Here is a 19,342-nt window from a genome sequence, read left to right as displayed (position 1 = left end):
AGAGTGAAACTCTGTCTCAAAAAAAAAGAAAAGCAAAGCAGTGTGGGATCTGCGTGTGCTGAGTTCTAGTCCAGAACCCATGGAAAACGTTAATGCTGGGCCAGACCAGACACATCACCAGGAGACGGGGCATGAGGCACCCTGGGGAGCAGGGCACGTCGGGAGCTGCTTCTTTGCCCATCTCTCCTCGGCCTGAGCTGGCTGTTGGCCATGCTGTTTCCCCAACATCATTTGGCAGAGAAAAATTCTGATGTTGTAATTTAACGCAGGGTTATGTTTTGAGGGGAAAATTTAATTGAGAGAAATATCTGCTGGATTTTCCTATCCCTTTATCCCTGCCAGCGGACAGTACGTGTCTGTTGCTCAGACAGGAGTTCGGGCGATGGGGATTTCCGAAGCTCCTGCTACGTGCTAGACATGGAGTCACTTTCCCAGAGAGTGGCAACACATCCAGGCGGGAGCCAGAGCCCACGGCCAAGATCCCCAGTCTTGGAAGGGTCTGGGCAAGGTCATTCTTAAACCAAGTGAATTTGGGAGTCTTGCCCCCTCTTCTGCATGACCTTCAGTAACTGCCTGGGGCCCCCTTCATCAACACGCACACTCCTCCCTCCACCCCAGGGCCCTGCAGAATCAGCTCCGTCTGGGCTTCCAGCCTTATGTCTTCCTCCTCGTCCCCCTTCCACAGCCCTGACCCCTCGTCCTTGCCCTTCCTCATCCCTTAGCTCAGGCTCTTCTTGCACAAGTTTCCAGCTCTCCCCGGAGCCCTTCTTAAGGCCCAAGATCCAATGCAGCCTTTCTCGTGGCCAGTGCTTCCCGCTGCTTCACCTCCTCTGAACTTCCCAACACTGGCCTGTGCTGACCTTTCTGCCTTGTGTTTTCATCCCATGTGGCTGATTTCTCCCGGTGGCCAGGAGCTCCTGAGGGCCTGCTGTACGTCTGGTTCCCTTCTCCCTCCCTGCCCGAGCCTTTTTCCCAGGCCAGCCACAATACAGCCGGAAGCCAGGCAGAAGGCTGTGCAGTGGCTCAGCCCAGGGCTACAAAGCATCTGGGAGCAGAAGGGGAGGAGCAGCTAGAGGGAGGCTCAGAGGCTGGAAGCCTGAGCATTCGGGGACTCCTTGGCTCTGAGGACTGAAGGGGAGGAGTGAGTGGAGAACACGCCCAGCTCCTGGGCTGGTCAATGCGCTGATGAGAATCAGGGGGAGTAGGGGACAGAGCCTTGTTAGACGTGTCTGTGGTCAACAGGAGGACATGGGGCTCTGTGCAGGGGGTATCAGCCTGGGCCTGAAAAGAGCTGAGCACAGAGGAGAGCTGGGCTCATTGCCAAAGAAGAGGCATCCACACAGGGGTGCATGGGAGGCTGCCCAGGGCATGGGAGGGCAGCGATCCCTGAGATGAAGCTGCAGGAGGTAGCCCAGGAGGGTTGCAGGGGTGGCCGAGCTGGGTAAGAGGCCGGGTGCGGTGGCTCACGCCTGTAATCCCAACACTTTGAGAGGCTGAGGCATGTGGATTATCTGAGGTCAGGAGTTTGAGACCAGCCTGACCAATATGGTGATGAAACACCGTCTCTACTAAAACTACAAATATTAGCCGGGTGTGGTGGCTGGTGCCTGTAATCCCAGCTACTCGGGAGGCGGAGGCAGGAGAACTGCTTGAACATGGGAGGTGGAGGCTGCAGTGAGCCAAGATCGCACCACTGCACTCCAGCCTGGGCAACAAGAGCGAAACTCCATCTCAAAAAAGAAAAAAATGAAAAAACAAGGGAGAACAACGCTAGTGAGTGAGCCGCTTGTACTCAGCTGCTGTGAGAATGAAGCTGCCGCCCGGCCGGCCCAGGCTGCCCCTACACCTCAAACCTTTTCCTCCTCCTCAGCAGCAGCCGTCCTGTGTGCTGAGCAGGCGAACCCACCCTCCGCTCTGGGGGCTCTGTGTCACAAGCCGAGCATCTGCCGTTTCCCTTCCCGGGGCTTCGTTTTATCTGTTTCTCCTGGGCGCAGCGTGGAGGTGGGTGCTGGCCACAGGGTCACCCACACACCAGTCAGAACCCTGCCCCTATGCTTTCTGACCATCTCTGCGTCTGTCACATCCTTTATTTCTCTATACCAATTTAAAACACAATTTCAGGGAGAGACACTGAAACAGACATTGGGCTTGTGAGCCAGATCAGAAGGCAGTGGCCTCCACTTTGTATCTCTGGGATGCAGTGAGTAGACCTCAAGGTGTGGGCGAGAGCGGGTGGGTGTTACAGAATGGGGAAGCAACAGGGCTGAGGATATTTTATCCTCCAGGCCGTGGTGCAGCCTTCGAGGGTGCTTTGCAAAGCATAAGGATGGCCTTGTTAGGCCGCACACTCCGGGAGAAGCAATGAAGGAAGAGGGGGAGGAGGAGACCCTGATTAGTGGAGCAGACCAGACTCCACTCCCTCATCTTGGGGGTGCAACCCTGTCCCTTGCATGTGAAAAGCCAAGGCTTCGGAGACTCAGCTCCTCTCTGCCCCCACCTGTTGCCTGGTCAGGCCCCAGAGGCCGCCTTCCCCAGCTCCTGTATACCCTGCTACTAGGGCCCGGCTGCCCGAGCCTCGATAGACACAGTGAGCCGCAGAGAACCGCAGCTCGACCTCAGGTCCCACTCCTGACTAGCATTGTACAGCAGTCCCAGGGAGCCCTGCCGAGGAGATAGCTGGACGTTCAGCCAGCGACACCGGGCCTGGTCACAGGCGAGCACCACGGTGCCCTCGGGGTTGCTGTAGGTGCACTGGCTCCGGGCTGCCCTTTCCGACACAGCCAGATCCCAGCTGCCCCCTGCCTTGTTGTCGTCCAGCCACGTGACCTGGAAGCCCAGGCGGTCCCGGGTGACGGGACACACCAGCTGCTTCTCATTCAAGGCGGGCACCACCTGGCCTTTGAGGTAGGCAGGGCCGGCACAGTAGGTCTGGATGTTCAGGAGCCGGTCGGTGTACTGCTGCAGCCAGTTGAAGAGGTAGGCCAGGTGGCAGTCACACTGCCAGGGGTTGCCGTGCAGGGCCAGGTTGAACAGGTTGTAGTTGGTGTCGAAGATGCCCTCCGGAAGTGTAGTCAGCTGGTTCTTGGAGAGGCTGAGCAGCTCCAGCTTGGACAGGTTCTGGAAGAGGGCTGGGTGCAGGGCTGTCAGGTTGTTGCTGCTCAGGTAGAGCTTGACCAGCTCCTCCAGGTCTCTGAAGATGCCAGCTGGGAGGTGGGCAATGGCATTGTATGAGAGCATGAGGGAACGCAGGTTGGACAGGTGGGCAAAGGCGCCCTCAGCGAGCGTCTCCAGCTGGTTATGGGTCAGAGACAGGCCGACCAGGTGTGGGGTGTGGGCAAAGAGGCCGGCAGGCAGGACCCGAAGCATGTTCCCCTGCAAGCTCAGAAAGGTCAGATTCCCCAGGGAGGCGAAGATGGAGAGTGGCAGGTGCGTGATGGCATTGTGCTGCAGCCACAGCCTCTCCAGGCGGAAGAGTTGGGAGAACACCCGAGGGGGCAGCTCCGAGATCTTGTTGCTGTCCAGGAAGAGCTCCTGCAGGCTGCCCAGTCTGGCGAACACGCCCTGGGGGAGGCCAGAGAGCGCGTTGTTGCTCAGCTTCAGGGTCTGCAGGCTGGTGAGTGGGTGGAACAGCTCCTCTGGGAGCTGGGCCAGGAGGTTCTGGGCCAGGTTGAGTGTCTTCAGATGGGTCAGAGGCTGGAAGAGCCTCCTGGGCAGGGCCTGGAGCCGGTTCCCCTGCAGGTGGAGGGACTCCAGGGCAGCCATGTCCTGGAAGAGGCCCTCGAGCAGAGCCTCCAGCATGTTGAAGTTGAGGGTGAGCTTGCCCAGCGAGGTCAGGTTGGAGAAGGTGTTGGCGCTGAGGTTCAAGAAGCTGCTGCCTGTGATCTCCAGGTCCTCCAGCCTGGGCAGCCCCCCGAAGGCATCCGGCCTAAACTGGCAGAGCTGAGTGTTGAGGAAGACCACCTTGGTCAAGTTGGGGTTGCTGCCAAAGGCTCTGGTTTCCACCGTAGTGAACGAGGTCTCCACAAAGACGATGTTTGTGGTGTGTGGCGGGATGTCCGGCGGGATGGCGGCCAGCTCCTCGTCTGAGCAGAACACCTCCCGGACAAAGCAGTCGCAACCCACGGGGCAGGGCTGGGCAGGCCTGGCCAGGAGCAGGAGGGAGGCCCAGAGCAGCCAGGCTCCAGGGAGCATCTTCTAGATTCGAGGATGGAGAGAAAACAGGAAGGGAAACTTGATCATCACACAGCATGGCACAGTGACCAGGGCACTGGACCGCGAGCTCGAACATGCGGCAGGACAAAGACGCAGGGCTTTGGGGCTTCCTGAGTTCTTTCCAGATTGGGGAAAGAAGCGGAAAAGAGACAAAAAGGCATGGAAGAGAGGCATAAAAGGAGACCATGGGCATTGTGGCATTTTCAAAGATAATATATAGGATATGGACAGATTATTCCTGAGTTGGAAGTTCCTAGACCATGACTCTTCCTGAGTTTCCATATCTCAGCACACATCAGAGCCAAATGATGCGGAGACCCTGGCACCTGCTCTTTGCACAGTTGGTGGAGGGGGAGGGCAGCCACAGAGATGAGATGGCTCCTCGAACTGCTGCTGAAATGTGATCCCCCTGCCCACCTGTGCCCACTCCTCCACGGCGGGGCCTGAGGAGCTTTCCAACGTCATGTGGACAGAAGGACCCCAGACCTGGGGATTCTACAGAACAGTAGATTTCTTTAAAATGCTCCAAAATTCTTTAGATTTTCTTTACTGTTTTTTAAAAAAAATTTTAAAAACAGTAGATTTTCTAGCATCTACTCACAGGTCACAGATTGGTGATGCACCTCACAAATGCGTTTTCTTTATTCCTCAGTGAATTTTTCATATACGAATCAGTAGCCAACATGTGAAAATTGGAAAACGTCACAGTAAAGGTCTAGGTTTCAGAGTGAACTGGGGACAGTGGGTCCACCTTTCCACATAGCAAGACCAGCTGGGGCTTCGTGGCCCCTGCCCTGTTAGAGGGTGTGTGCCCTGCAGGCCGCCCCTGTTCCCACGCACAGCACTTATTCACATGGCTTGGAGTGCTCTTAATTCCATGAGTTCAAATCTTAGGTCCATCGCTTTCCAGCTACGTGACCTTGGGCTTGTTGCTTAATCCATCAGTGCTTCAGTTTCCTTATCTGTACAATGGGGATTATAATAGTCCCTACCACATGAGGGTAATTGTTAGGGATTAAGTGAGTACATATAGGTAACAGTTTTACATCAGGATCTGGCATAGAGTGAGTAATTAATCAACCTCATTAACTATCGTTAAAGGTTGCAAGCTACCTTATTATAGAAAACGTTATTTGAACACCAAAAAAAAAAAAAAAAAAAATTAAAAAAAAAATGCTCTTTAGACGGAATACACTTGAATGTACCAACAATTAAAAAAAGAAAGAAGCCCTTTCACAACATACTCCTAATTTTTCTTAATTAACTTCTTCTCAGTAAAAGGGGTCTGCGAAAGGGGTTCCCCAGTTGCAGAATCTGGGTACCAAGCCCTCTTCACTGGCTGTCTCTCTGCTGCCCTCTGCTGGTGCCTCCTCCACTTGGAGATTCTGCTTCTGGCTGAAGGTCTCCCATTAAACTCATAGGCTTAGGACGCAGTGCTTAGGGGAGCCCCCTTTACTCTCCCACTCAGTCACTCAGTGACTCTCAGTCCTTCCAGGAATGTTCTGCCTCATCAGTAGAGAAGGAACAACTTCTCCCTGAGAAAATGCACACCTTCCTTTCGGCTGCTCTAAGGCATGCATAGCTAAGTGAGCTTGGGGAGGCGGTAAGGAAAGTCTCTACCAGTAATAACCGCTGGCCTGGGATTAGAATCTGACTCCTGCGGCTGGGCGTACACCCGCCTGGTGTGAGCGGCTGGAGAGCTCCACCTCTAGTCCCAGCACTTTGAAAGTCCAAGGCAGGTGGATCATGAGGTCAGGAGTTCCAGACCAGCTTGGCCAAGATGGTGAAACTCCATCTCTACTAAAAACTACAAAAATTAGCCAGATGTGGTGGCACACATCTGTAATCCCAGCTACTCAGGAGGCTGAGGCAGGAGAATCGCTTGAACCCGGGTGGCAGAGGTTGCAGTGAGCCGAGATCGTGCCACTGCACTCCAGCCTGGGCGCTGGACTCCATCTCATAAATAAATAAATAGAATCTGACTTCTGCAATCACCTCTTCCAGGAAAAGGAAAATGTCCTTGCCACTTAGGACATGTGAGGGAATGGAACAAGCCTCAGGCAAGCGTGTGCCTCCTGGCTCTGTGTCCCTAGACCCCAGCTACAGAGCTAGCATGAGACTAGAAACAGAAAGCAGTGGACCTGGCTGAAGAGGATTGGGGTAGCCACTGTCCCCCGACACACACCACACAGGCACACAGCTGCCACTAGCACCTGGCCTGCCCCTGAGGCACCTACGCAAAGCCCCTAGGGGTCCTGAAAGAAGCCGCCCTGGACCCTAGGAAGGAGGACCTGGAGAACGTGTCTCCACTTTAACACTCAGTATAGGCACCAAAATGATGGGTTTTCATGGCAGTCTGTTCTGTGTACTCGTCTGTCTATGCCCAGAGCAGCAGTGACTTCCTCTGGGCTCAGGCAGGTTTTGTTGAATGGAGCTCTCCAAGGCTGGGAAGAGCAGCGTGGGAGGCAGAGCCACCTCCCCTGGGATGGGCAACCCCAGAATGAGCGACCCCCAGCCAGGCTGCCAGAGCCACCTCGATTACTCCCGAGAGTAAGAGGGGAGCAATTGTGTTTAATTTTGTTATTTTTTGAGGCAGAACTTCACTCTGTTATCCAGGCTGGAATGCAGTGGCACGATCATAGCTCACTGCAGCCTCAATCCCCTGGATGGAAGTGATCCTCCTGCCTCAGCCTCCAGAGTGGCTGGGACTACAGGCGTACACCACTGTGCCTGGTGAGTTCTGATTTTTAACATGCAGTAATATCATCATGGTGCCAGTCCCCCTCCCTTGCTAGCCCCATTGGTCATTGTTTCTCAAAGGCTATTTCCAGAAAGTACTCCCCTGGAACGATGGGCCAGATAATGCTGGGGCTTGCAGGTCCCGAGACCATCCGGCCTCCTCGCAGGGAGAGTGAGGCAAGGCCCCGGGCTCTTCACAGTAGGGCTTGGCTTGTGGCGCCCAGATCTCCTGGTTTTGTTCATCACTCCTGCCAGGAAAACAGGCCAAAGCCGGAGTTGCACCGTGGGACGCTCAAGCCCGCTGGGGGGAGTGTACCTCTCTGCTGAGCAAGCTGAGTGCTCCCAGGCCTCCCTGGGTCTGCGCCTCTCACTTTTAATCCACTGTCATTTAGAAAGAATGTGCTTCCCACATTTCCAACAAAGGAAGGAGCTCTAGGATTCAAGCCTTGAACCAAAGCCATGGCACTGGTGGCACAGAAAGTCAAGTGCAGGCAAATCAGCTACGGCTGGGGAGAGGCAGGCAGAGGGAGAGGCACTCCGTGATGCGGGGGCTTGGCTGAGGGGTCAGTTCCCGCCTGCCGGTTCCCAAAGCTCCCGCACATACATCTTGATCCTCAGCACAAACCTAGAAGTGCCCAGGACAGGGAGACTGGGGCCCCCAGAGCTACAGCGACTGGCCCCAGGGCACACACACAGAAGCGAGGGGCCAGGGCCAGTCCCGACAGCCCGGGCTCTGCGGGGTCCTTGCCATGACACCACCAGGCTGTCCCAGGGCAGTGGAGTGGGTGGGGTGGGCAGGCCCGCTCCTCGTACCTGCAGGTCCCAGGGAGAACGTCGTCTACCTGGAACTCCACCCATTGTCTGTTCCCTTCTCTTCCCCCCGACTCTCCTGCACTGTGAGTGGAGACCCCACACACATCGCCCCTCGGCACCCCACAGGCCGAAGACTGTGCACTTCTGGGGCATGGTCAACCCAGGGAAGACGGACCCAGGGAGGCAGCCCACACAGACTGGGGTTCTGGGTACCCAGACCGTGGTTTAAAATGGGGGCACAGCCTCCAGATGGGCATGTGCCACCGGCACCCCTTGGGGGTGGTATCATGGGGGGAGGAGGGCCAGAACAGGGCCCTCTAAGTTCAGGGCAAGACCCCTCTTGCCTGGGTCTACTGGGGCAGGAGGCGGGGAGGCAGGGACGATTTCACAGTGAGGGCGCAGAACACTGACAGTTTGCAGACGGTCCACGCCCCGCCCGAGCCCCCTCACCTCACTCTGGAGTGGCGACGAGTCAGACAGCCTGGGTTCAATCCTAACTCCCCTCCAGCTTAGCTCTGTGGCTTTGACTGCATGGCTTAACCTCTCTGTGTTTCACTTTCCTCCTCTTCAAAACAGTGAGCACAGTACTACCTTCCTGGTGGGGATGTTGTGAGGATGGAATGAGAAAATGCATGAAAAGCTCCAAGCTCAGGCCCTGGCACACGGCAAGTGCTCGGCAACGTTAGTGACCCCGATATTCCGAGCAGTGCAGCCCCAGCTCTGTGCTGAAGCAGTCACGGGTTCGCTAGGCAGAAACCCATGAGACCATCCAACCACCCCCCTGTGGGCCAGTGAGACACCGCTCCACAGCACTCCTCCTAGCGCTTTCCTCCAGCCAAGGGAAAGAGCTAGAAGGTTTAGGGGAGCACAGATTCTGAGGGCTCTGGCTGGGAGGCTTTGGACTTGGGCCGCTTCCCCAGCCTGCCCTCAAGAAAGCAGGTCACTGGGGAGCTCTGGAGACGGAAGCGCCCCTCCCTGGGAACCATGGAGGCTGGTCCGAAGGGCCACAGCGGGGCGGCAGCCAGAGGCTTTCTGCTTCTCGTCTGGGAATAAGACCAGCAAATGCCCACAAAAATGTTCCACACTTTCGGCAAGCCAAGAAGTCTGGCTTTTTAAATGGTTTTTTTGGGGGGAGAGGGAGGGTTTGGCTGGGTGCAAACGAGCTCCTTCCTCTCCTCAGATTGCTCTTGGGAGGGTACATCTCTGTGCATGCCTCCAGCCAGTCTGTCATCCACCACAGAGCTAAGCCTCACTTCTTCCAGAGGCGGATGGGACCTAGAATGGGGCCTAGAACCCTGGCCCCAGACACCCAGGGACTGCTACCCGACGCTGGCTCCACGGATGTCTGCCTCGCCAGCGGGCCTGGATTTGGCCACTTGGGCTCCAGCTCAGCTGGAAGCACAAAGAGGGGCTTCTGAGACTCGTCCAGAGTCCCTGGCTGCCTCATCTGGTCCTCTAAGAAGACCTGCCACTGCCCAAACCTGGTCCCCGCTCTTCTCAATCCAGCAACATAAGTCCAATGGCTGAGACCTGCCGCTGCCCAAACCTGGTCCCCGCTCTTCTCAATCCAGCAACATAAGTCCAATGGCTGAGACCTGCCGCTGCCCAAACCTGGTCCCCTCTCTTCTCAGTCCAGCAACATAAGTCCAATGGCTGAGACCTGCCGCTCCCCAAACCTGGTCCCCTCTCTTCTCAGTCCAGCAACATAAGTCCAATGGCTGAGGCGGTCGGGCTTGCGCCGGGTCCCAGCCTCTGCTCCTGCCCTGGCCAGCCCACCCCATCTGCGGCCCAGTTGTGTCCCAGGGAGTGAAGCCACCTCTCAGAGCCCCAGCCTCGGCGTCTGTAAACCCAGAACGACCACGATAACAATAACCATCATAATACCTCAATCATAGCATTGTTAGGGCTATTGTGGCTCTTAAATGAGGTAACAGGCATCGGGCCACAGCAACAAAATAGAAACAACCTAAATGTCCAACATGAGGGATTGGTTACATGAATCATGCTACACGGAGATAATGGAAACCTTCTCCGCTATCTTTAAAACTATATTATAGGCTGGGTTCAGTGGCTCCTGCCTGTCATCCCAGCACTTTGGGCGGCGGAGGCAGGAGGATCGCTTGAGGCCAGGAGTTTGAAATCAGCCTGGGCAACATGGTAACAGCTCAGCTCTACAAAAAAATTATAAAAATTAGCCAAGCACAGCGGTGCATGCTTGTAGTCTCAGCTACTTGAGAGGCTGAGGTGGGAGGATGGCTCGAGCCCGGGAGGTCGAGGCTGCAGTAAGTGGTGATTGCTCTACCGCACTCCAGCCTGGGAAACAGGGGGAGACCTTGTCTCAAAAAAAATAGAATAAAAAATAAAATTTTAAACAAAAAGAAAATTTATTACAGATGTGTATTTATTGACAAGATGTTTGCAATATCTTAAGTGAAATATATGAAGTCTCGGAATGCTACTTTTCCATGTTTAAGGTGTATTTGTGCACAGAAAACACAATAGAAGCTTATGCACCAAATATTTGTGGTGGGGTCTGGCACTGTGGTTCACACCTGTGATCCCAGCATTTTGGGAGGCCAAGGCGGGCAGATCACCTGAGATCAGGAGTTCAAGACCAGCCTGGACAACATGGTGAAACCCCGTCTCTACCAAAAATACAAAAATTAACTGGGCATGGTGGCACACGCATGTAATCCCAGCTACTCAGGAGGCTGAGGCAGGAGAATCGCTAGAAACCGGGAGGCAGAGGTTGCGGTAAGCCGAGATCGCACCACTGCACTCCAGCCTGGGCAACAAGAATGAAACTCTGTCTCAAAGGAAAAAAAAATTATGGTCATTACTTCTGAAAAAGCGAATCGTGGATGATTTTTATTTTTTCCTTCTGCCTAAAAATGTATGTTCCACATTTTTACGAAAGAAACATATCACTTTTGCGGTAAGGTTGAAACCTATTTTATTCTAAATATCGAGATAAATGTGTAAAATGCACAGCACAGTTCCACACACATAGTAGGGGCTTACTTGACTCTTTCCTTCCTGAAAGTGATGTTGCAAAGGCCCAGGGGAGCTTGTCTATCAGCTGTGTTAGCTTCTGGAAGAGACGACAGCTGACAGGTTGAACTAAGAGGCGGTTGTGAACTGGGCACTGTGCGACCCTCCCAATTTATACCCACCCTCTCAGGCCAGTGGACGTCACGCTTCCCCCATGAAGCCTTCCTTGACTATCTTCTTCTTTTTTTTTTTTTTTTTTTTTTTTTTTTTTTTGAGATAGAGTTTCACTCTTGTCGCCCAGGCTAGAGTGCAGTGATGCCATCTCGGCTCACTGCAACCTCCGCCTCCCAGGTTCAAGCGATTCTCCAGCCTCAGCCTCCCGAGTAGTTGGGATTACAGGCACCTGCCACCACATCTGGCTAATTTTTGTATTTTTAGTAGAGATGGGGTTTCCCCATGTTGGCCAGGCTGGTCTCAAACTCCTGACCTCAGGTGATCCACCCGCCTTGGTCTCCCAAAGTGCTGGGATTAGAGGCGTGAGCCACCGCGCCCGACCCTTTCTTGGGTCCTCAGATCCCTCTTGTACTGTGTTGAATGTTGCGCTCTTCCGCTGTTTTCTATTCAGTTGCACCCATCCGAGTGAGCCCGTGGTGCTGCAGGCTTGCTGTGGCGTCTCTGCAAGCAGCTCTGCACCCCAGCACCCGGCTCAGGGCTGGGCACTGAGAAGGCAGCCAGGCTCTGTGTGCTGAATTGAAGGGAATGTGTTTGGTGGCTGTCAGTGACTTCGCATCTCAGGCCTGACTCTCATCCTGCTTAGTAGCAGGGGAAAACACGTCAGCTCCGCCAGTGCCACAAACTGGGATCAGATTCTGATGCCATCACCTACGAGCCATGTGGGCTTGGGCAAATCACTCCAACACTCTAAGCCTCAGGTTTTCCACCGTTAATTATCACCTCTGCCCTCAGGGTTAAAATTAGCACTCCACTGGATAATAGACAGGCTAAATAAGAGAGTAAATACAAAGCCCTTAACACAGTGCCTGGCAAATACTGAATATTCAATAAAAGGTGGCTCCCTGCAGGTTTATATGACCATAAACTTTATCATATGAGCCAGCAGGCTTCTGGGAGGGAAACGAGGAGCTAGTCATCCTCGGGCCTGAGCTGGGTGCCGTGGTATGCGCTGTAATCCCAGCTACTCAGCAGGCTGGGTGGTAGGATCGCTTGAAGCCAGGAGTTCAAGACCAGCCTGAGCAACATAACAAGACCTCATCTCGAAAAACAACAATAATTATCTTAATTAATAATATTTAGTATTAATATAATATTAATAAATAATCAGTAATACTATTTATTATTGTTATGCCAAGATGACAAGTATAAACTAGGCAGAACCAGGCCAACCTGGACATCTGGTCACCCTGCTTATCTTCTACTCACTACTAGCTCCCTGCAGGCCGGGACCGGCTGGTTCTCATCTCACAACCCCCGCCCCTGCCCCACCTGCCTCCTGCCTCTTCCCAGCAGGGCCCTGGCCGAGCACCTAGGGGACTTCTCCTCCCAGGGCAGGGGCCCCCTGGAACGGCAGCCTGCCTGGAGCTGGGGAACGCTCTGAAACGGGGAGACCGCAAGTTCCCGTTCCTGCCCCCGTGTCCCTGCAGACCCAGGAGCCCTTTAGCGAGCCCAGGAGCCTACCGTGAGGCCGAGCGGGTGGCGCCGGGCTGCCCTGTCTTCCTGAGGAGCAGAGAGGAGTCTGGTGTGGCCTGTGGTCAGCTCAATCCAACCCCAGCGCTGATCAAAGTTCCAGGCAGTGGTTCCTCCCCTCACGTGGCCCCAGCGTCCCAGAATGTCACCAGGGTCACAGGACGGGAGACGGCCTTGGCAAGGCCTCTGAAGATTACAAAACGACCCTGAACTCCTCCCACCTACAGAGCCCTCGCGGGGCCAAAATCCCACCGAGGTCGCAGGGTTGGTACCTTCAGGACCCCAGGGACACAGCAAGCCCTAGAGACACCCGCAGGCGGCTGGGTTGGTGAGGCCTGGGATGGGGTCCACGTTCACACCCACCCCTGTGGGCAGAGGCAGAAGCACTGGGAGCCTGCCCTCAGCCTCGGGCCCCTGCTCTGCTCTCAGCGCCCGGAGGCATTCCAAGAGGGCTGTGGATTTGTTGCTTTGTCTTGTGTTTGTTTAATGAATGAATTCTCTAAACCCTTCCTGAGTTAGAAGGGTGAAAAGCTATAGGGAGATGAATTGGGGCCCAATGTGGAGAGGAGCGCTCACACACTCAGGGCTGTCCGAGGATGAAAGATGCGGCTTTGGAAGGGAGGGAGTTTCCCGTCTCTGGAGGTGTGGAACCAGGGCTGCAGGACACGCGAAGTGTGTGTGTGGTGAGTGCGTGCGTGTGGGTGTGTGTGAAGTGGGTGTGTGAGTAGGTGTGTGAGTGGGTGTAGGAGTGTATGTGTGTGTGGGTGTAGGGGTGTGTGGTGAGCGTGTGTGTGGGTGTGGGGTGTGTGTAAGTGGGTGTATGTGAGTGGGTGTAGGGGTGTGTGGGTGTGGGTGTAGGGGTGTATGGTGAGTGTATGTGTGTGGGTGTGGGGGGTGTAAGTGTGTGAGTGGGTGTGTGTGAGTGGGTGTAGGGGTGTATGTGTGTGGGGGTGTCGGGGTGTGTAGTGAATGCATGTGTGTGGGTGTGGGGGTGTGTGTGTAAGTGGGTGTGTGTGTGAGTGGGTATAGGGGTGTATGTGTGTGGGGGTGTAGCGGTGTGTAGTGAATGCATGTGTGTGGGTGTGGGGGATGTGTAAGTGGGTAAGTGGGTGTGTGTGTGAGTGGGTATAGGGGTGTATGTGTGTGTGGGTGTAGGGGTGTGTGGTGAGTGCATGTGTGTAGGTGTGGGGTGTGTGTGTAAGTGGGTGTATGTGTGAGTGGGTGTGTGAGTGGGTGTGTGAATGGGTATAGGGGTGTGTGTGGTGAGTGTGAGTGGGTATGTGTGTGTGTGTAGTATGAGAGTGTGTGAGAAAATGTGTGATGAGTGGGGGTGGGTGCGTGGTGAATGTGTGTGATTGTGAATGGTGTGTGTGGGCGTGATGAATGTGTGTGGGTGTGTGTGATGAGTGTGTGGGGATGGTGTGTGTGGTGTGTGTGGGGTGTATGTGTGCGTGTGTGGTGGGGGGGTTGTATATGTAACTGTGTGGTGAATGTGTGTGTTTGGCTGTATGTGCGAGTCAGTGTGTGTATGGTGAGTGTGGATAGGTGAGGGATGAGTGTGTTGGGTGTATGAGTGCATGTGGTGTGTGTGGTGTGTGGTGTGTGTGTGCGTGTGCAGTTAGTGTGCAGTGGGTGGGGGGTGTGGTGAATGCGTGTGCATGCAGTAGGTGTGTGTGTCAGGGTGTATGCGGTGAGTGGGTATGAGTGTGCAGTGAGTGTGGGTGTGTGGTGAGTGGGTGTGTGTGCAGTAGGTGTGAATGTGTCAGCATATATGTGTGAGTGTGTGGTGTGTGGTGGGTGTGTGTGAGTGTGTAGGTGTGTGTCATGGTGTGTGTGTGGTGAGTGGGTGTGTGAGTGTGCACTGAGTGCGTGTGGGTGTGTAGTGAGCATAGGAGTGGGTGTGAGTGTGCAGTGAGTGTGAGGGTGTGGGGTGTGTGGTGTGCGTGGTGAGTGGGTGTGTGTGCAGTAGGTGAGTGTGTCGAGGTATATGTATGTGGTGAGTGTCTGAGTGTACACAGTGTGTGTGGGTGTGTGATGTGTGTGGTGAGTGGATGTGTGTGAGTGTGCAGTGTGTGTGTGAAGGTGTGTGGTGTGTGTGAGTGTGCAGTAGGTGAGTGTGTCAGGGTATATGTGTGTGGTGAGTGAGTGTGCACAGTGTGTGTGGGTGTGATGTGTGGTGAGTGGATGTGTGTGAGTGTGCAGTGTGTGCGTGGGGTGTGTGGTGGGTGTGTGAATGTGCAGTGTGTAGGTATGTGGTGCGTGTGGTGAGTGGGTGTGTGAGTATGCACTGAGTGTGAGTGTGAGGGTGTGTGGGTGTGTGGTGAGTGGGTGTGTGTGTGAGTGCAGTAGGTGAGTGTGAGTGCATCGGGGTATATGTGTGTGGTGAGTGGGTGTGTGAGTGTGCACTGTGAGTGTGAGGGTATGTGGGGGTGTGTGGTGAGAGCATAGTGTGTGTGAGTCTGCAGTGAGTGTGTGAGGGTGTGTGGTGAGTGGGTGTGTGAGTATGCACTGAGTGTGAGGGTGTGTGGGTGTGTGGTGTGTGTGGTGAGTGGGTGTGTGAGTGTGCAGTAGGTGTGTGTGTTGGGGTGTGTGTGTGGTGTGTGGTGAGTGGGTGTGAGTATGCACTGAATGTGAGAGTGAGGGTGTGTGGGTGTGTGTGGTGTGTGGTGAGTGGGTGTGTGTGCAGTGTGTATGGGTGTGTGGTGTGTGGCGAGTGGGTGTGTGTGTGTGTGCAGGAGGTATGTGTCGGGGTATGTGTGTGGTGTGTGGTGAGTGGGTGTGTGTGTACATTGAGTGTGAGAGTGAGGGTGTGTGGGTGTGTGGTGAGTGGGTGTGTGTGTGCATTGAGTGTGAGAGTGAGGGTGTGTGGGTGTGTGGTGAGAGCGTAGGAGTGTGTGTGTGAAGGTGTGCAGGGTGAAGTGACCTGGACGAGCAAATCTAACATCGTTTCAGTGCCAGGAGTCTACCATTTAAAGTAGACTGATGGCTTTTTCACTCATTGCATGGTATTTTTATCTCACACTTTTTATGAGTGCAAAATAATGTTTCTTTTGCACGTGAGCTGATTGCATCAGCCAAACTGCAAAGGTCTAATTGGGTGTGGCAAGGAAGTGTGTTTCAGTGGCAATATACCACAAATGCACCTGGCAGAGAGCAGGAGCCTCTCGGATGGAGAAAGGCGGTGAACAAAGCTCCCCCTGTGCCCAGCTCCCCCTCGGTGGCCCCCAGGCTGGCAAGGGCGGGACAGTGGCTGGGAAAAATGGCTTGCGTGGGGGCACTCACAAGCAGGTCTGGGAAGAGCCTGGCACTGCCCTGTACTCAAGGTTCTCAAGCCATCCACACTTACCTCCAGCAACACCGTTTGTCCATTGGTCAGCGTGGCCTGGTGAACAAGAGAAATATGGCATTGGACAGATCTGGGTTTGAATTCTGACTCTTCAACTAACTAGTCAGTCCTTAGACAAGTGATTTAATCTCTACAAGCCTCTGCATTCTGGTCTGCGGAATGGGTGTGGCAGAAGGCCTAGGGAGGTAGGAGAGAGAGAGAGACAGACAGAGAGAGAGAGCATGTGTGTGTGTGTGTAGGGTGAAACATCTGTGGAAGGGGACTTGCATTAAAAATTCCAAGGATTGGCCAAGCGAGGTGGCTCACGCTTGTAATCCCAACACTTTGGGAGGCCGGGCAGATCACGAGGTCAGGCGATCGAGACCATCCTGGCCAACGTGGTGAAACCCTGTCTCTACTAAAAATACAAAAATTAGCTGGGCGTCGTGGTGCATGCCTGTAGTTCCAGCAACTAGGGATGCTGAGGCAGGAGAATCGGTTGAACCCAGGAGGCGGAGGTTGCAGTGAGCCGAGATCGCGCCACTGCACTCCATCCTGGCAACAGAATGAGACTCTGCCTCAAACAAACAAATAAAACAATTCCAAGAATTTTCTGAAAGAGAAGGGATGGAGATTCTAACTCCTTTCCCCATTATCCAAAATTCCAGAAAGCTGTTCGAGTGTACTAAAGTTCAGTGGCTAGGGAAGGACCAAGCCCCGCCCCGCTCATCGAAGGGGCCCAGCCCCGTAATATGGTGAACATGACTGACCCCTGTCGGGCTTCATCTCCTAAGACAGGCTTCCACCTGGCAGAAGGGATCTAAGGCGCTAGAAGAGTCCAGGTAAATATGATTGGAAGCCCTTTTCCTGGGTATAATCGTGGGATAAAGGGACAGGGACAGCAGATCACCCCTCTCTTACCTGCTGGGCCTGCACCAGCAGCTGTGGCACCCCTGGAACCCAGAGGCCTGAGGGAGTTCTGGGGATGCCTGGACACTTGGAGGGAGTCACCTTCCTTCAGACAGTGTCGCTTGAGAGCCTGGAACTTCCTGAGCCTGGTGCTAAGTACTTATCGGAGTCCAGAGGTGTGCAAGCTAGTCCTGCCACCTGCCTGCGTGCATGTGTGTGTGTGCATACACGCGTGTGCTTTGAACAAATGCTGACTGAACGTCAGTGCCTTCCTGGTGGCATAAAAGAACTAGCCTGGGAGCCTGAGGCCTGGGTTGCAGGGCTGGCTCAGCCACTGGCTTACTGGGTGACTATAGGACATTCATTTCCTGTCTTGAGCTCCTTTTCCTCATCTATAAAATGGGTTGAACTTATTCTTCAGGTCTTTTCCAGTCACAGTGGCCTATAGATACCATTTGTTATTTTCTTTTTGGTCCCTACTCATTTTCTTTTCTTTCTTTCTTTCTTTTTTTTTTTTTTTTTTTTTTGGAGATGGAGTCTCGCACTGTCTCCCAGGATGGAGTGCAGTGGCGCCATCTCGGCTCTGCCTCCCAGGTTCAAGCCATTATCTTGCCTCAGCCTCCCGAGTAGCTGGGATTACAGGCACACACCACTATGCCCAGCTAATTTTTGTATTTTTACTAGAGATGGGGTTTTGCCATGTTGGCCAGGCTTGTCTTGAACTCCTGACCTCAGGTGATCCACCCACCTTGGCCTCCCAACGTGCTGGGATTACAGGTGTGAGCCACCGTGCCTGGCCTCCCACTCACTTTCCAAAGGCCTATTCTCAGCCCAGAATCTGCTTTCTGTGAGCTTCTGTCCAGCTCAACCTCACACAAACATAGCAAGAGCAGAATCCACAGGTGTGAGACCCCCTACCCAAGACACATAGAGAGCACACACAGCCCATGTAAATTATTTATTGTTGATTCTGTACACCAAATGTATTACAAGCAGCATCCAGCAGAAGACAGACCCCCAACCCTGCCCACCAGGGCTCACACTCTACAAAACCCTGAGGGCCTAGAAATCTCTAAATGCATCGCCAAGCACTGGGGCTGATTTGCAGTAATTCTCTAAGCAAGGCAAACATGATCTACTTTTGAAGGCAGCATGAAGGCAGAGGGTTGGTGAGAACAATCTCTCCTTAAGAGAAGAAGAAACCTGGGGCGGAAGGAGTTTTACCCGGAAGTGGCTTGCCAGCCCACCCCCTCTGAACCACAGCAGTGGCTTCCTTCCCAGCCCACCACTGCCTTCCCAACCACCCAGAACCAGTTCTGACTGTGGGATCTGGGGACAGAATCTTTTGAGTGGCTTGTAGCTAAAAGCTAGGATACATCTAACATCTGTCGACCAACTCTGGTTCCCGAGTTATCTCTAGCTGTCTGTTCTCTGTAAACTTCCTGAGTTTGGAAATTCTTTCCCAACAGCTTTACGCTGGCATCTGAAAGGTTGTGGAAATTGTATCCATGAAAAGTTCTAAGAGCTCTCGTATCTCTAAATTCTAAGGAGGAAGAACAATATACATACAGCCCAATTCCCATGAGAGGGGCCAGCTATTCTATTCTTTAAGGGGTGGGTGAGTTTATTTTTTCCTGTAGTTACAAAGCTTTTGATCTATATGGTGCCAAGTGAGGTTCCGATGACCAAGACTTTGGAGAGCAACAGGGGAATGGCTTCCATTTTCTTTGGTTTAATGACGGGCCAAGACAAGCCATGAGCCCTTGTACAAAGTTCGGAGAGATAAATACAACTCCCAGCGTATTGAGTACCATGCAGAAGAGCAAGTGCCTCTGTGCCCCATCACAAGCTGGTAGAGGTGGCACTCCTACCACAGGGGTGCTGAGGGCTAGAGAGAGAATCCACACCCAGTGCTTTGAAGGGTACCTGTGCACAGTAAGCCCTCTTAAAAAATAGTGGTTCTCGTTGGCTTTTGTTGTCTTTTCTCCAACACTGACTCCCAGCTCCCAATCCAGATGGGCGTGGGACTGTCAAGGAGCTGGAAACAGAGGGGGAAAGTGCACTGAACTCTGTACCCTACTCCAGCTTTCTGGGGGACCAGCCGGCTCATTCCAGCCCTGAGAATTGAGCAAATGCATCAGCCTGTTGGAAAGGAGACTCCACTCAGCTTTTCTTGTAGTTCCCCAGCCAGGCAACATGGCGCAGAGAGGTTGAAGGGCCCACTGAAGAAAAGGAGGCCCAATGGCTCCATCCAACTACTCTGATGGGAGAAAGGAAGAGGCAAGAGGTTCACATAAAGGGGCCCTCACCCCTCACCTATGGTGCTCCTGGGTGGTGTCCTCTGAGGACAGCGGCCCTCAGGTCAGCCTCTGGGCTGGAGAGGAAGGTGTTCCAATGTCATGGCTACTGCCAGGAATACCAGGGGTTCTGGGTTAAGATTGGCAGGGCCCACTGGGCGAGGAGGCCTCCCACGTCTCTCCAGCCCTGGCCCACTTGTGCCTATGCACAGAGACATGTAGAGGCCACTCACAGGAGCCCCCAACAGGTCTGGAGACGAGGAATGTGGGCAAACCCATGCTTCCCGTCTGGAGGGGTGCGGGCCGGGCTGCCCCTATTGGCACCAGGCACAGCAGGCCACCATCAGCGGGT

At 54.0% G+C, this 19,342-nt stretch overlaps 1 protein-coding gene across 2 annotated transcripts; it reads right to left on the bottom strand.

Annotated features, from left to right (window-relative positions):
• Positions 1-1,993: 1,993 nt before the first annotated feature.
• On the bottom strand, positions 1,994-12,592 carry CPN2 (carboxypeptidase N subunit 2). 2 transcript variants are annotated; one of them, XM_050779177.1, is made up of 2 exons: positions 12,451-12,592; positions 1,994-4,191 (listed from the first exon to the last, which is right to left on the bottom strand). In XM_050779177.1, the coding sequence occupies exon 2, from the start codon at positions 4,189-4,191 to the stop codon at positions 2,554-2,556; it is 1,638 nt and encodes a 545-aa protein (XP_050635134.1). In that variant the 5' UTR covers positions 12,451-12,592; the 3' UTR covers positions 1,994-2,553. The 2 variants fall into 2 exon arrangements, with proteins under 2 accessions (XP_050635134.1, XP_050635133.1); XM_050779176.1 differs by having other exon boundaries at positions 1,995-4,194; positions 12,451-12,591.
• Between the last annotated feature and the right edge of the window lie 6,750 nt (positions 12,593-19,342).

This window comes from Macaca thibetana, chromosome 2, assembly GCF_024542745.1.
Source record: "Macaca thibetana thibetana isolate TM-01 chromosome 2, ASM2454274v1, whole genome shotgun sequence".
NCBI lineage: Eukaryota > Metazoa > Chordata > Mammalia > Primates > Cercopithecidae > Macaca > Macaca thibetana.
The sequence above is the reverse complement of the archived record's forward strand: the minus strand, read 5'-3'. Positions and strand labels throughout refer to the sequence as shown.